Raw genomic sequence first — 16,457 nt, 5'->3', positions numbered from 1 at the left:
GTCATACTCTTGTCATATGCTTGTTATACGTTTTTGAAACGCTTGTGTAAAAAAAGGTACATACAAAACACACAATCAAAAAACACAAAAAAAACTAAAACTTCCTACGAATTCATTGTTGCGGTTGCTGCTGCATTGCTTTACAAGTTCTGCTGTTGTGGCCAGGTTTGTGACAAATTTGACACTCCCTATAACCCTTCCCAGAGCGACTAATGGCTATCTCTTTCTTTGATTTAATTCTTTTGTGCGAGCCACGACCCTTGTTTCTTATTCCAGTAGGTACACGAACATTACCTTCTAATGGTTGTTCAAAACCTAAAACAGTAGCAAATCTATCCCTTTTAGATGGACGTACCCTTTCATACCGAGTTTAAGTCTGTTTTTTCAATCATCAAATTCATCTCATCTCTAACTTTAATTAATTCATCAATATCTGTAACATAACTGTTGATAAAGTATTCACCAGCATACTTTATTTATCTTAAAATTTCTTTTATCTTCATGTTCTGATCATTACCAAACTCTGACATTGGAACTGTTCTGATATTCACCGTAGCCTCTTTCCTCCATCGATCATTTATATATATTTTAGGGAATTTCTTGACTTGATACATATTCATGACATAGAAAATATGCCGACACAACAAACCATATTGTTCGAATCTTTCGCAGGAGCATGTTGCAATAGACTCTTCACCAAAATCACTGTCCTTTTTAAACACAACCTAAAAAAGTAAAATGCTTGTTATCTAACTTAAGCTTAAACAACTTTAAACTAAAAACGCTTAATAAACGCTCATAATTACCTCCAAAAAACCTAGAACATACGCATTAAAATCCATTATTTTACACCTCAAAAACCCTCCTTCTTCTTCACATGAACTGAATTGTGAAACACCACCAACAATTTCATTCATTTCATCTTGAAGATCATTAAATATAGCTCTTGTATATATCCTAACCGCTTCCCTTTCAAGATAACTTCTGGTTTCTAACTGCGGATACGTGTACCTACTATGATGATCACACCGTCTGCCATTATATCTCTGTATCTCCATACAAAAATCAAAATGGTTGAAAAACTCAACTAATGTTAATTGAGAATTTGTAGCTTTTCCAAAAAAATGGTTTTCGCTCTCTGATCTTGATGTTGTACGCATCAATCCAGACAAAAGTTCATCTCTATAAAAAGCAGGTATCCAGTCAAATCTGATTTCATACATATCAGTAAGCCATTTATTCTTGTCAAGCCTAAACTCAACCATTATAGCCTGTCATTTTTCCTCAAATTCTAAAGGACTAATTGAATCGGTCCACACAATGTTACATAGCCTACTCTTAAAATCTTTGTTGTTACATAAATCAGCCCCCACCTGATACACAAAAAAACATGTTAAAACGCTTGTGTAGACGCTCGTTGATACAATATATAATCATGTCACGCTCATCAAACGCTCACATATTAAAACATCAAAAACAAAAGGACGATTGCCATTAAACGCTTGTCAAACTCTCATTATTCAAACCAGCCTAAAACACGATTAAGAAAGTTACCTTGTCAGCAACTTTCTTCATGATATGCCACATACATAACCTACGCCTTGTATTTGGAAACACGGCTGAAATAGCTTGCTTCATAGCAGGGTCTTGATCAGTAACAAAAACCTTCGGTGCATGACCAAACGACTTAAGTAACATTAACAATAACCATGTGTATGATTCAGTAGTTCCAGAAGCTAGTAAACCAGCACAGACAGTAACACTATGACAATGGTTATCAATTGTCGTGAACGGGACAAAAACCATCTTGTACCTGTATAAAGAAAATCATATAAAAATACACAAAAAATATGCATACACACAATGCCTATACATACACACAAACTTACTTGTTAGTCTTAAATGTATCATCAAAAGATATAATATCCCCAAATGCAAGATAATTACTCTTTGAAGTCTCATCAGCCCAAAACATACGAATTAACTCACGATCATCATTGACATCATATTCAAAAGAATAATCGGATGAAAATGTTTTCTTCGCACACAATCTCTGAACAATCATCTCAGCATCATACTCTCCAATATAACAATTCAATCCTTGTTTAAAATTCTTACAATCATCTTTAGTTGCACCTACCTTTTCAAACCCACCGTACTGTGTTCTCATAAAGTTAAACGCTTTAACATGTCCCAAGTTCATATTAGAAAGCTCATAAATAGCTTTCTCTTGGACATGTGTTAACTTCCTCGCAAAACGAACAAACTTCATATCAGAATCTGCAACCATTCTATGATTATGGGCTTCAACAAAACCATCTACCTCAAAAAAACCACCGTCAACAAATTTCAACTATATATGTGCTCTACAACCACATCTAATTGTCGGCCTCTTCCTCCTTTTATAATATGGCTTGCTTGATTCATTACAATCACCTTTTGAATCATATATTTTAGCTGGCTTGTGACCTTCTTTACAACATGTAAAGTACTTAGTCTTTAGTACACCACCATGCACGTAAGATCCACCTTTACGAGCCCCAAATCCAGCTTTTTTAGCATATTCACAATAAAAATCAAATGCTTGATCAATTGACGAAAACATCATTCCTTTAACAGGTTTGTATGAAGAAGCAACTTCAGGAATGATATCAACCTCTTGACCTTCAACCAAAACACTTGATTCATCTACACAAAACATCAAAAAAAAATTATAATCCATAGACGCTCAACACACGCTCAAAATTATAATCAACCCATTTAAACAATCCTAATAGTAACACGCACATAAGACACTCATATTATAAAACGTTAATCAGATATACTAACACGCTCATGATACGTTCGTATTATGAAACATCAAAAAACAAAGGCAGTCCTAATATGAAAACGCTCGTAACACGCTCACAACTTGACTAATCAATTATCACGTGATTCTCATGAGAACTAACATACAAATTTAATATTAAGCTAATCCTAATAGTAACACGCTCAAAAGACGCTCATATTATAATCAACCCATTTTAACAATCCTAATAGTAACACGCTCATAAGACACTCATATTATAAAACGTTAATCAGATATACTAACACGCTCATGATACGTTCGTATTATGAATCATCAAATAACAAAAGGCAGTCCTGATATGAAAACGCTCTTAACACGCTCACAACTAGACTAATCAATTATCACGTGATTCTCATGAGAACTAACATACAGATTTAATATTAAGCTAATCCTAATAGTAACACGCTCAAAAGACGCTCATATTATAGAACGTTATAATCAGCTCAAGAATCAGTTATAATAACACACTCATTATATGTTCATATTATGAAACATCATAAAATCAAACTAGACTAATCAATTATCTACAGTGGCATAATTCAAACACAGCAAAAACTTACATTCGCGATCGTCTTCCATTTCAAAACCCTAAAATCACAAAAAAAAAGCTTGAAAAACTGATTCGTGAACTCAATTGATAGTTTTTGGTACAAAAATTGTTTCGTAAAATAAGAAATTGATTTTGATTAAGCTAAATATCAGGATCGTAACCGTTTATACGCAAATTACCAAATTTAAATGAGGAATCAAAAAGACAATAGTACCCTTCTCGCTTAAAAATACACGGGATCTCCTCAACCGCTTTCAACTGAATCATAAGTGTAGATCGACGCTTGCTGTTGTCGCGTACAGTTTTGTACGATAAGGATTTTCATATTCCATCTTTTCTCTTTATAAGTAAGTGTAAAACTAGCAAACAAACCAACTATTATCATTTAAAGACTAAAATATCGCTTTACCAAAATCACTCAAGATACATTTGGTCAAAATATATACTTGAATATCAAATAAAAATTACACACCATTATTTTTTATGCTACTTGGTTATTAAGAAACACGTATATGTTAATATTCAATTTGCAAGCCACTATTTTTATATAGTTTTTATTAAACATATTATATATGTTTTTTTAATAGTTATTAAAAACATGAAAATAAATAGTAAAAATAAGCAAATAATTTATATTGTGTTATTTATATAAACTACATGGGTTAATAACTATTAGTTTTCAAACTGTACCTACAATTCCGATTTGGTGTGAGTTTTTGAAAACGGTGAACCGATGATTTTCTGTAATTCTTGAAACAATCATGGTTTACTGAATGTTGAATATAAAGTTTCTGTTAATATATGTGAATGATTCGGTTTTTCAAAAAATCTTTAAATATAAATCAATAACTTAATTAAGTTAGAGTTTTTTTACCAAACCACGAGCTGGTACTAAAAGTTGGTGTTCCTGTTATGCTCCTTAGAAATCTTAACCAGAATGAAGGTTTATGTAACGGTACTAGACTACAGTTTATATCTTTAGGTATTCATGTAGTTGAAGCCAAAATTATTTATGGAACTAACATTGGTCATAGAGTTTTGATGATCCATAGATCGTCACTGACTCCATCAGACAAAAAAATAGCATACAAATTTCAAAGACGACAATACCCCTTGTAGTATGTTTCGCGATGACGATAAACAAAAGCTAAGGTCAATCATTAGCCAGGTTTGGTTTGTACTTAAAAGAACTCATGTAATACACATGTCTCAAACTAGTGGGTTATAAAATGGGTAGACGGGTTCGATCGATTAAAAAACGGGTCCTTCAATAGATATGATATTATTTTATTTTTGAATATTATATTACCAAAAAATTGTAAGAATATTTGGTATTTATGAAAATTAGTTAAACTGGACAATATAACGTGTCCAAAAAAGATGTTTCTTTAATAGTATAAATATTGATCAAATATGAAATATATATTTACCTAATTAAAATCGAAAAGATTGAACGTAATTAAAGCAATTAAAGAATATACCATATATACTATTTAAAACTGTTTGAATGATAAAGTTAGAGAATTAAAGAATATACCATATATATCATTTAAAACCATTAAACAACTAATAATTATTTACTTTTGAATTATTTATTTATCAAAAATATTAAGAAGTTTTAATATGTATGAAAACTATAGTGATGTACCAATAGGAATAAGTCATTTCTCCAAACAAACATATAGTATATCATCATCATCATCTTGTAATTTTGAAAATAATGGAGCTCTTTTTATTAAGAGTACTTTTATATTTTTAAAATTACTCGTATATTAGTTTCATTTATTTATAATTGAGAAATAGTGATAATTTTGAATAGAGATTTTAGAAAAAAAAAGCATACTAGAAAGATGTGATACCACCTATGGACTATGTGACCACTTTTTAAGCACTCATGCATGGTATGATGTGGTTGCATGGCCACATGGAGACCAGGGCCGACCTTAGGAGGGGGGCAGGGTGGTAGACGACACCTGGCCCGACACCTCTCTAGATTTGAACTTTTATTATAAAAAATAAATTATATGAATTTGTATGTAAAACAATGTGTGTATTTAATGTTTAATGTCAATTACATAACAATTAGCTTGTACAAGCGGCAAATGAGTACGACTCCCAAACAAAATATGGTGGGTTCTAATTCCATTTAAGATATGTTTAAGCCCATTTTTTATACAAAAAGTTTTTTACACAACCAAAATCATAACCAAGAAGTTCATTTAAAAAAATTGTTTAAACCCAATAAAATATTCTTTTTACTTAAGGCCTAAAACATTTTTCGCCTTCGGCCCAAAATATTTTAACAATTCTCAATGACGGCCCTGAAGAAGAGTACTACGACGAGCATGATTTAGCTTCCATTTATCATGAATTTTTCCACAAAATGCAACTATCTTTATATTGGATGACGACAGAATTACAAAGATTATCTTTAAGTTCAATTTCACTTATTGTCCTATATTTTCAAAATTGATCTATTTGTCCTTTACATTTTTAAATACTACACCGTTTGTCCTCTGACCATAACCCGGTTATTTTTTTTTGTTAAGTCAGGTCAAATGTTTTACACAAGAGGGCAAATTGGTAAATTTACCTGTTTATTAAAAAAAATAGTTTAGTGAATAAATTTAAAAATATATATAAATAAAGATAAACACAATCACACACACACTCTCTCTCTCTCTCTTCATCCACCCACCCACCAAAAAACACCACCATCATCCCTCTTTGCCAGAGGTTACAGTTAAATCCGACCACTCTTCCACCATCATCGCCACCGTTGGCTATGACCACGTCATCACCACCACCACCACACCAACGCCGACTACAAGTAGTCACGAGTAGAAGAGGTTGAACACTGCTAGTGTACCCTATTTGGGCCTCTCTCCAGAAAACAAGCGGAAACCAACGGAACCACAAGGCTTTTCCAATAATGTACCAGATTTGGGTTTCTTTAATAAGATTTAACCTAGATCAAATCACTACCGCTTACCACGGCCTACGAACACTTTATCATAACCTATATGATCTCTTGTGACGTCATCAATCTGTTTCAGCTCTCAATACCACAAAATTAGGGTTTACACTTTAAGGAGAAATCATCTCATGACCTGAAGCAGGATTTTCCTTATCTTCCGATTCAGATGACGATAGCAAGATACCCAGGTTGAAGTCGATTGTTTTTCGCCTAGGGAAAAACCGGGTCATAAGGTGGTTGTTGGTGGAAAACGTATGTTACTGTTCTTAGTTCTCACTAATCTACTATGGATCTAGCTATGATTTGTGAAAATCGTTGCGATTACCATTTGATTCGTAAATCTTTCCATCATATAAAAATAGTTAGATCTACTTGTGATATTAAGAATTGTGGTGGTGGTGGTGGTTGAATGTAAGAGAGAGAGAGAGAGAGAAAGAGAGGTAGGTGTGTATTTATCTTTTTTTAGTTTATATATATAATTTTAATTAATTAAAATTGTTTTTAAATAAATAGGTAAAATGACCAAATTGACCTCATGAGCGAAGCACATAACCTGACTTAATGAGAAAAACTAACTGGGTTAGGTTCAAAGGACAAACAGTGTCTTATTTGGAAACATAAAGAACAAAAATAAACAATTTTGAAGATAAAGGACAGTGAGTGAAATTTGGTACATATATAAAGGACAAATTATACCCGAACCTGACCGAACAGACCCGACCCAATAAACTAGTGACACAATCTACCCGAACCCTAGCGTAGTTAATCGGTTATGGTTTTGTTATTAGCTTAACCCGAATAACCCAACAGAGTTCAAAAAAGAAAATTGACTTTAACTATGTAACTAGCTTCTACAAATTAATCAACAACTAATACACATAATGATTAAGGTTGAAATTACACTGATTTAGATGTTTGGAGAAAGTCGGTAAAACCGAACAACTCAGATACACATATGAAGTAGAGACTCACCAGATGAAGAGAAGTTTGGATTTCTGGACATTGATAGACAGAGAAGGTCATATTGACTTTATTAAAAGGCAGTAGACATATGAAAATATGTAATGCACGCGGCAGATTCGGAAGCCCCTTTACAGTGTATGGGGCTCGCAAAAGTCAGCACGTTATAAAAAAAGATTGTGAAAAACCTTGGGTCTGAAGAAGGGTTCGAGCTTGTGCAAAAAAAACAGCAAAACGATTATGTCATCCATACATAGACCACTGGGCCATAACAAAGACATTGGTTATTCTTCCATACATATTAACTAAATCATTGTCTGATGCTAGGACAAAACTGTGGCGCCAACTTTGGCATTTACTCTATTTAGATAATTATCCCTTATAAGTAAAATACAATTCCATGATCATCAGCCCACTGATCAACATTAAACAAAATCCATCTTCGTTTACGTGCTGCCAAAGTATACTCACATGCCCATAGCTACACAAAATGGTTTTAACAAGACTAAAAAACAACCCAGATTCACAGCCACTCACCAACATAGCGGACCAAAACAAATATTCACATCTCACTAACGAAACTAGCCCACTTAATATGTAAATTATATCAGGCCTTTCACAACCTTTACTCAAGTTGTTAGTGCCTAACCCATTTTGCGTCGCCAATGTTCCTCAAGTGTTAGTGGTTTTTTTGTTACATATTAGTGGGTTAGTGATACTATTAGTCTGTATTGATTATTTCTAACCTACATAATGGCATTGTTCTTTCTGAGTTATTATTATGAATGAAATAAACTAGTTTAAGGATTCTCTCTAAATGTCTATATGGTTTCGTCTATTGCTTTGGTCAACAATTAAACCACTGAAATCACATCACAAGCCGGAACCTATATTAAATCAACTCAATATAACCTAACTCAATAAACCTAAGTATGGCGAAGCTTGGACGAAAATGGGGAATGGTGTGGACTCCCTGCCCCGTAAGAAGCTACGACCTAAACCTGGGAATCATGTAACCCGAATCTAGAATGGTTCGATACACGAGTTATATTTCCACCTTTGAAAACCCAGAAAAACCAATCTAATAAACTCAAAACCTAAGAGCATATGTAGTCGGGCGTTTCCGGCGGCGCTTTGAAGCCAAAATGCTCCCCCCCCCCGGCGTTTTGACTAGCATTTTGGGAATCTGCGTTATATACGTAAGGTTGGAGATGGAACGTTTTGTCTCTTCTATGGTTGTGTCTTAAAAAACAGGAAAATTTCAATTTTTTCTAACATATTTTTCAAATATGCTGCTCAGCCTCCAACCATGAACCTCTTCAAGAAGAAGATTCACCCAAAGGTTCTTTTGTAAAATTCGTCAATTTTCGGACTCTAAAACACCGCTCGTTTAAAGTTTTTCTTGTTATTATTATTGTATTTATTTATTAATCAAACGTTCGTTAAAGACGATGAATTATTGTTTTACTTTTGTTCATTAAATAGAATTTTAAATTATTAATCTATTGCAAAAAAACCACCTTGAACCATTTTTTGGTCTTGCCTAACCAAGCTTAGTTCGAGAACCAAATGGCAAATTTTCAAATTATTTTTTTTTCCTTTCTTCTTTCTTCTACCCGTCATCGGTCTTCTCCCTCATATCTTTGGATTTTCAATCCACAATCTAAGCCTGGAATCACTGTATTAGTCATCCCAAATTGTTAATTCATTGATTACGCGTTAAAACATCATTTAATTATGTTAAATTACAACTAATTGACATCAAATTTCTGATAACACAACCAGCAACTTCCTTCAACATCAAAACCCTATAAATACACGTCGTTAATTCAACTAACTCGTCATACACCATCTCTACATCATCATGAATCAAAGCCCTATATAAATTTAACCTCATAAACCGTTTAAGATCAAGATTTGTTTTGTGTTCTCCTTTATTTTCTATAAATTCAACCTACCACTTGTTTGTAGGTTAATTATGTATACATGTGTTTGTTTTTCTTTATTTTGGAATAATGTTTCATTTTCAATCTACAAAGGGCAATCGTTTACCATTTGGGGCTTAATAAAAAACTAGGGTTTATATAGATTTGGGGATAATCATAGGCATGTGTTTATAATTAATCGGAACCAATCAATATCAAAACATCAGTCTAGCTCAGTTGGTTTGTGAATTCGTCTTAAACTATGGTAATACGCCGCCGGAGTAACTCGATATAACATTCGTTAATTTTCAAACCCGAAAACCCGATTAATTTTAAACTGTCGTTTCCGTTCATATATATATATATATATATATATATTATGTCATTAATTAATCTTAATTTTTGTTTCATTTATCTTGTGTGAAATTCGTCGTTTTTTATTTGCATTTGTATTCGTTAAATTGGCTTGTTTGTTGTTTCGATGTGTTCTTGCTATTCGTTCACCACTTATAAACTTTTTGCGATGGTTCAAGTTATTATTCATTTATTCCTATTCTTTTTGTTCAAATAACGAAACTCTGAGATTTAATGTCATTATTTAAACGAGTCGCAAACTAGCCGGGTATAATATAAAAATAATCCAAAACATCTTAACTTTTATTACAATTATATAACATTGGAAAGTACAAGGTTCAATTTGTAAACATTCTCTAAAGTCAGTTTTAAAATATATTGAAAGTTCAGGGGCCATTGTGTATATATATTTAAATTATAATATTAAAATATCAAACCTAACCCCTCCCCACCCCTAACCCGTGTTTTTCCGGCAACTGGCCAGAATCCGGCGTAAAAAATCTCCAGCAGCCCCCTTAACCCTTTAAAACGTGCATTTTGACACGATTTATAGCTCGTAAAACCTTTTAACCCTAACGACAAACGTTAATCAACAATAATAACTTGTATTAACAACCTTTATTGCACGATTTGCCCGGGTAGCAGCCGGATAATTGTTAAAATTCCAATATCGACCATTTAAACCATTTAAAGCTTATACGCTCCGATTGATAGTATAAATAGTGACATAGACCTCGACTAAACTCGTACCAATCTAAAACACACTCTATAATCCGATTTTGTTCTTCCGAGTTCGTTTTCCGGCCGGCCATAGTTAACCATCAAACAGAAACATTTTCAGGTAATCTTTATATGTTTTGTGATCACCTTAAGCCGAAAAAGAAAACCCCTAACCTAATTTTAGCGTACATGGAACATATTGGGAGAATCAAAACCTACGATTTTATAAGGAAGATGATGAACTTGAATGTTAGTTTATATATTTCATTTTCTGTTTTAAACTAAATAAACAAGTTGGTTCAATGGTTTAGTCACTTGAGTATGAATGGAAGGAACCGGTTTCGGACACTAGTCATGCCGTTTTTGTTGTATTTATTTATTTTTAAACATTTTTAGTTTATTATATTAATCAAATAAATTATTAAAAAAACATTATAAATTAAATAATATCATTTTAAATTTAGTAAAATTAGTTATAAATTATATTTATCATTTCCCAACTAATAACCGTCTTTTGATTTCATTAAAGTTTTGTGAAAACCCGAGTAATATTATTTTATTAAATATCAATTATAACACGCTAACGTAATTGTTTTTAAGTTAAATTTTTTGTTAAAATTTAATATTTCACGAACGTTATTATCCTCAATCTCGTGTTAAATTAATAGTTAGATAATATTAAAATAATAATAAATCTTTAAAATTCCGTTAAAGCTTAAAATAATATTATAATATCAAATGCCATAAAATAATATAATATATATTAAAACAATGCAAAATATCTAAAATCAGTTAATTAACTTTTATAATCCCGATAGCTAGTTTTTAATTTTTATATTTTCAATTATAGTTCGTGAGGTTTAATCGTTTTGGTTTCGTTAACTCGCTTTCGATTTTATTTCAAGGTGAGTTTCTCACACCCCTTTTAGCGCTTTTACATATTTTGGGGGTAACATATATATCGTATTTAAACCCATTTGCTTACTATTTCTTATTTCAAACTACAATTCGCATTATGGACTTGTGTGTTTACTTATTACTTACTCAAAGATTACGTGCATGGATTTTCTTCGATAAGTATGATCATACGCCCCCCTTTGCACTAAGGACCATGTAGTTATGAGTGGAAAAAGGGTCTCATTACCCGAGTACGTTGGTGAGCAATCCTAACTGGAAAGGACCTTCAGTTATTCTTTACACTCAAGACCTTGATTCTAGTGTAAAGAACCCTTAGTTGCTTTACACAAGTTTTCATGAAATTATATGGTTTTTATGTAGTATTTAAACGGTGTTCTTCTTATTATTATTATTATTATTATTTTTATTATTATTATTATTAACTGTGGTTACTTGCTCAACATTTGTTGTTGACACGTTATTTTTACGCATAACATAGGTTGTTATATGAAGTGAAGAATTAGTTTGGACTTTAGGCTAAAAGTTATAAAAGTTTAAATGTTGTATTAATTTCTTTTTCATTTGAATTATTTGTGTACGATGATTGTGAATAAATAAATTTAGATATCGAAAGTTACTATTATTTCAGTGTCTTTGAGCTATGATACAAATTATGTAACGCCCTGACATGTTCCGCCGTAGGTTGGAGTGTGGCATCTTTCACTTGAAACCACCCAGTCGCTGGCAGCCGTGGTTCTCCTACCCGACGAGGTATGATGGTTTGTGTGTGTGAAGGTGTGAAATGGAAACAAGGTATGCTGGTTTTGTGTGTGTGAGGGTGTAAAATGGAAACAAGTATAATGTGGTATTTATATTTAAGGTTTTGAGGTTGTTTTGGTAAATAAATGGGTTTTGTATATCCAAACCCACTTAAATGTTTAACGTCTCACTCTCGACTGATAATTATGATAAGTTTCTTTTGTAAAACATGTATAACATTAATTTTAATATAAAATTCTATTTACTTAATGAAATATTATAATTTTATTTTAATTAAAAAATAGAAATGTAAAAAAGAAAAAAATGACTGAGTAATAATTATCGCAGAGTTATGAGGAGAGTTATGACTACAACCATTTTTATTTTTTTTTTGCAAAATATTGAAATGCTAACTGAACGTCACATGACTTGAAATGCCTGGAGGTAGGGCATTATGACTACGCATGGTCTAAGAGGAGAAGGGGCACATGCAAGAGTAAGCTTCATGGGTTCCAAACCACAAAGCAAACTCACCCCCTCCCATATGGGTAGATTGCAACTTACAATTCAAGCCAAACCTTTGCCATGAAGAATATATGTTTTGGAAACATAAATTTGTAATTAATTATTATAATTTCATATAATACCACTAACTCATCACCATTTTATTCACTCAACTATTCCATTATTTTTGTTCACTCAAACCTTCACCATTTTTATTAACTCAATCGTTCAATGACTAATTTCTCAAACGGTGATCTTGGGATACTCATATCGCCGAACGATTCTGATAACGACATTTTTTCAAACGATAGTAGCGTACAAATTTTCAAAGATCTCATCGAGCAAGCCAAAGAGAAAGGCACACCAACATCACGTGCATTCCTAAAAGGAAGACACGACAACATCATCATCAAGCAATATAATTGGCCGAAGGATCATTTAGTTTAAATTTTTGCATGTTAATTTTTTTAGTTTGAATTGTCGTATTTTTTCCGGTTTTTAGATATGTTATATTTTTAATTTTAATGATATTTTAATTTTAATTACATTTAGTTGTTTTATTTATTTAGATTATAAATAAACACAAGATGTTCTTGGGGTACTTGTGGGTGGGTGTCGCCGGTGCTTTTGTGGCTTAAAACATTTAATATTTCCTTATTTAATTGTAATTTTTATTATTATTGTAATTTAAAATAAAACATTTAGTCCTTTTATTATTATTGTAATTTTTGTTTTTAAATTTATTGTATTTCCTTATTTAAAATAAAACATTTAATCATTGTAATTTTTATTTTTAAATTTATTGTATTTCCTTATTTAATGTTTTTATTTTTAAGTTTAAAGTATTTTTTTATTTTAATGTAGTTTTTAATTTAATATTTAATTATTTATTTTTATTGAATTATTATTTAAAAAAACAAAAAAAATTATAAAAGTGATTGGTCGCCACATGACACAAAATACCCAAGGGTGGAGAGTTATAATTACACCTTTTTTTTTCAAAAAATCAAACTCTGATTGGCGCCACATGTCGCAAAATGCCCAAAGGTGAGGCATTATAACTACACGTGGTCTTACATTTTTTTTCATTTAATTTAAATGACATAAAACGATTACAATAAAGTGGCAGACAAATGGGTAACAAGCTGCGCCGCAACCCCTTTTGAATAGCAAAGTCAATCCTACTAAAAACGAAGCTTTGGGACCTATGAGCCGAAGAGGATCCGTGTACGACACGCTGAACCCTACTCAAAAAATTTACAGCTTCTGGGGCCAGAAAACCAAATGTATCAAAAGCAAATGGGAGAAAGACATGTTAATTCTCTAAACAAGCTTTCTCGTGTTTAACAAATTTGCTCGATACAGCCTTCAATGCAGCCTGACCCACAACAAACCCATGGTCCCTAAGCCCAACAAGAGGAGACACTTCTGTAAGATCCACACATGCGTGTTTCCCCCCTGCCAACCCGAACACAAGAATATCAGCCGGTCGTAAAGTAGACCTCCCTTTAAAAGGATCCGTGAGAAGTTTAACAGGGGCCTCCTTTTTAGCAGAAATCTCTACCTATTTAAAAACATCACACATAACATCCCTAACCAAATCATGTCTGCATTTAAAGCCAGACAATTCTTTGCAATGCACCACATGGTCTCCAAAAAAATCCAAATAGACCTTGCGACAAATTGGGCAAGACTCATAAGTCGGTACTTAAGGATAGCCTGATACTCCAAACCCGACATATGTTGGCCAAATCCTTCAATAGGGACGACCGTTATAAAATCTTGAGCCTGAGGAGCCCGAAAACATTCAAACACCACTTTTTGACGAAATAATAAATCAAACTTCACTCTAAACTCTAGACAATTCCACTAAATAATTAAACACCCCCCACAACATAAAATGAAAAGTTGGCTACATGAGGTTGATTATTAGACCATCCGTAGTGGCAACGTTGCCACTGCGTTATGTGACGAAAACGCGAGGGGTACACCCCCCCTGCGTTATGTGAAGCTTGTTTTTGGCTGCGTTGTATACAAAACGCAGGGGTTGGCACAGAAATAAAAAAAATAGCCGTTGGATGGGTGGGTTTGGAGCCGTTGGGAATTTTAAAAATAAATAAATTATATTAATTATATATATACTATATAAACAAACCAAACTCATTTTTTTAACACACTCCTTCCACTTCTATACCAATTTATATCTTTTACACTAATATTTCTACCATCATGTTTTCAAACAACAACCAAAATATTCTCGGTTTCGGTCAATATGCCGGTCAAGACAACCAAAATCCACAATCGAACCAATCTACCGCCCTGACGCCAACCGTACCCGTCCCGCAAATGTTTGACCCGCAAATGGGCGCCTACTTTGCATATCTACAAAACTTTATGTCAAACCCAGTGCCCGGTTTCCAAAACCCGACGACGAACATTTTTGCCGGTTCGGGTTCCCAACCCGCCCCGGAGACCGAACCCGAGGTCGATTTCGTGCCGGAGACACAACCCGTCCCGGAGACCGTAGGCAGTTCGAGCCAACGCGGACGTTCGAAAAAACACGCAAAGAAGCCCGCCGGCGAACCTCGGGTTAGAAAGACGGTGATCCAGTGGAGTCCCGACGAGTGCGTACTATGTGCTCGTGCTTGGTGCCAGATATCGGAAGATGCCAAATGCGGCAGGTTTTTAAAATGCATATATATTTTTTTAAATTTCTTATAACAAACATTAAACTTGTAATGTTTTTATTTTTTTAGCAAACTATCAAAAAACGGGGGTATTTTGGCACAAAATTATAGAGAGGTTTCACAACCTTGGCGGGGACTCGCGTCGAGAAAAAGATTCGTTACTGTCGAAATGGGGCGACATAAACACCAAATGCATGGCTTTCCATACGGTTTTCTCTCGGATGAATCGAACTAGGAGTAGCGGTGTCTCGGACGCGGAAGTCATGGATAACGCGTTGGTTGAGTTTCAACATAAGGTCGGCGGGACCTTCAACTACTTTGGCATTTGGAAAGACCTATTGAGGTTTCACCCAAAATGTGGCTTGGTGTTGGATGCCAAAGCCGAAGCTGACGGTGGCCCGAGAAAAAAAAAGTCTAAAACATCGTCTTCGGTTGATCCAGACACGCCCCGTTCCGACGCTCGAAACTTCAACTTAAGCGATAACGACCCCGTGAATACTACCGACATGCCTCGGCCGGGGGGTAGAAGAACCAAAGGCAAAGGAAAGGGGAAAGGGGCCGCTTCGTCATCGGCAACGTGTTCGAATCCCGAATTGGAAAGCCAATTCCAATTAATGAACTCTCGACTCCAAGATTTACACCAACTTGGAACCCAACGACTTCAAGTAAATTTGGACGCCGTCGACCTACTTCGAAGGAATGAGATGGACAAAGACATCGAGGTGTTATCAAACGAGCTATCCGAAGACGACCCGATAGTCCAATCTCTAAAAGCTGCTCGACGAGCAAAAATTTTAGAAAAATATACATGAGTTTTAGTTTTATTAGTATTATTTATGTTTTTTTATTTTTAATTTGATGTATTTTTTTAATTTAGTTTAATGTATTTTTTATTTGGAAGTTTAATGTAATTTTTAATTTTATGTTAATTTATTTAAATGATTTAGTATTTAAAAAAACAAATAAATTAATAATGACTGGGCGTCACGTGACGCATAATGCCTGGATGTAGAGAGTTATGACTACAGCCTGTTTTTGTACAAAACCATAACTCTGACTGGGCGTCACGTGCATAATCCCTGATAGTGGAGCGTTATGACTACACATGGTCTTAGCATGGGTTTAAGTGTTTTAACACGGTGTCCATCCCACTAACATCCACGTGTCACTGGCACGTGCCAAAGTATAATTTGACCCTAAAACTAATATTCATTTCATTTGGCCCTTTTTATCATCCATACATACAATACAATCACAGAACAGTTACCTTCCTTCT

General features: G+C 33.6%; 1 protein-coding gene across 1 annotated transcript; it reads right to left on the bottom strand.

Annotated features, from left to right (window-relative positions):
* Positions 1–1,274: 1,274 nt before the first annotated feature.
* Positions 1,275–3,427, bottom strand: LOC143590417 (protein FAR1-RELATED SEQUENCE 5-like). The gene is made up of 5 exons (XM_077070906.1): positions 3,409–3,427; positions 2,437–2,688; positions 1,890–2,319; positions 1,555–1,813; positions 1,275–1,373 (listed from the first exon to the last, which is right to left on the bottom strand). The coding sequence occupies exons 1-5, from the start codon at positions 3,425–3,427 to the stop codon at positions 1,275–1,277; spliced, it is 1,059 nt and encodes a 352-aa protein (XP_076927021.1).
* Positions 3,428–16,457: the final 13,030 nt, after the last annotated feature.

This window comes from Bidens hawaiensis, unplaced genomic scaffold (assembly GCF_021521415.1).
Source record: "Bidens hawaiensis isolate Kalapana, Puna unplaced genomic scaffold, B.hawaiensis_p1.1 tig00038548_1, whole genome shotgun sequence".
Lineage (NCBI taxonomy): Eukaryota > Viridiplantae > Streptophyta > Magnoliopsida > Asterales > Asteraceae > Bidens > Bidens hawaiensis.
Note: the sequence above shows the minus strand (reverse complement) of the source record. Positions and strands in the feature narration are given on the sequence as shown.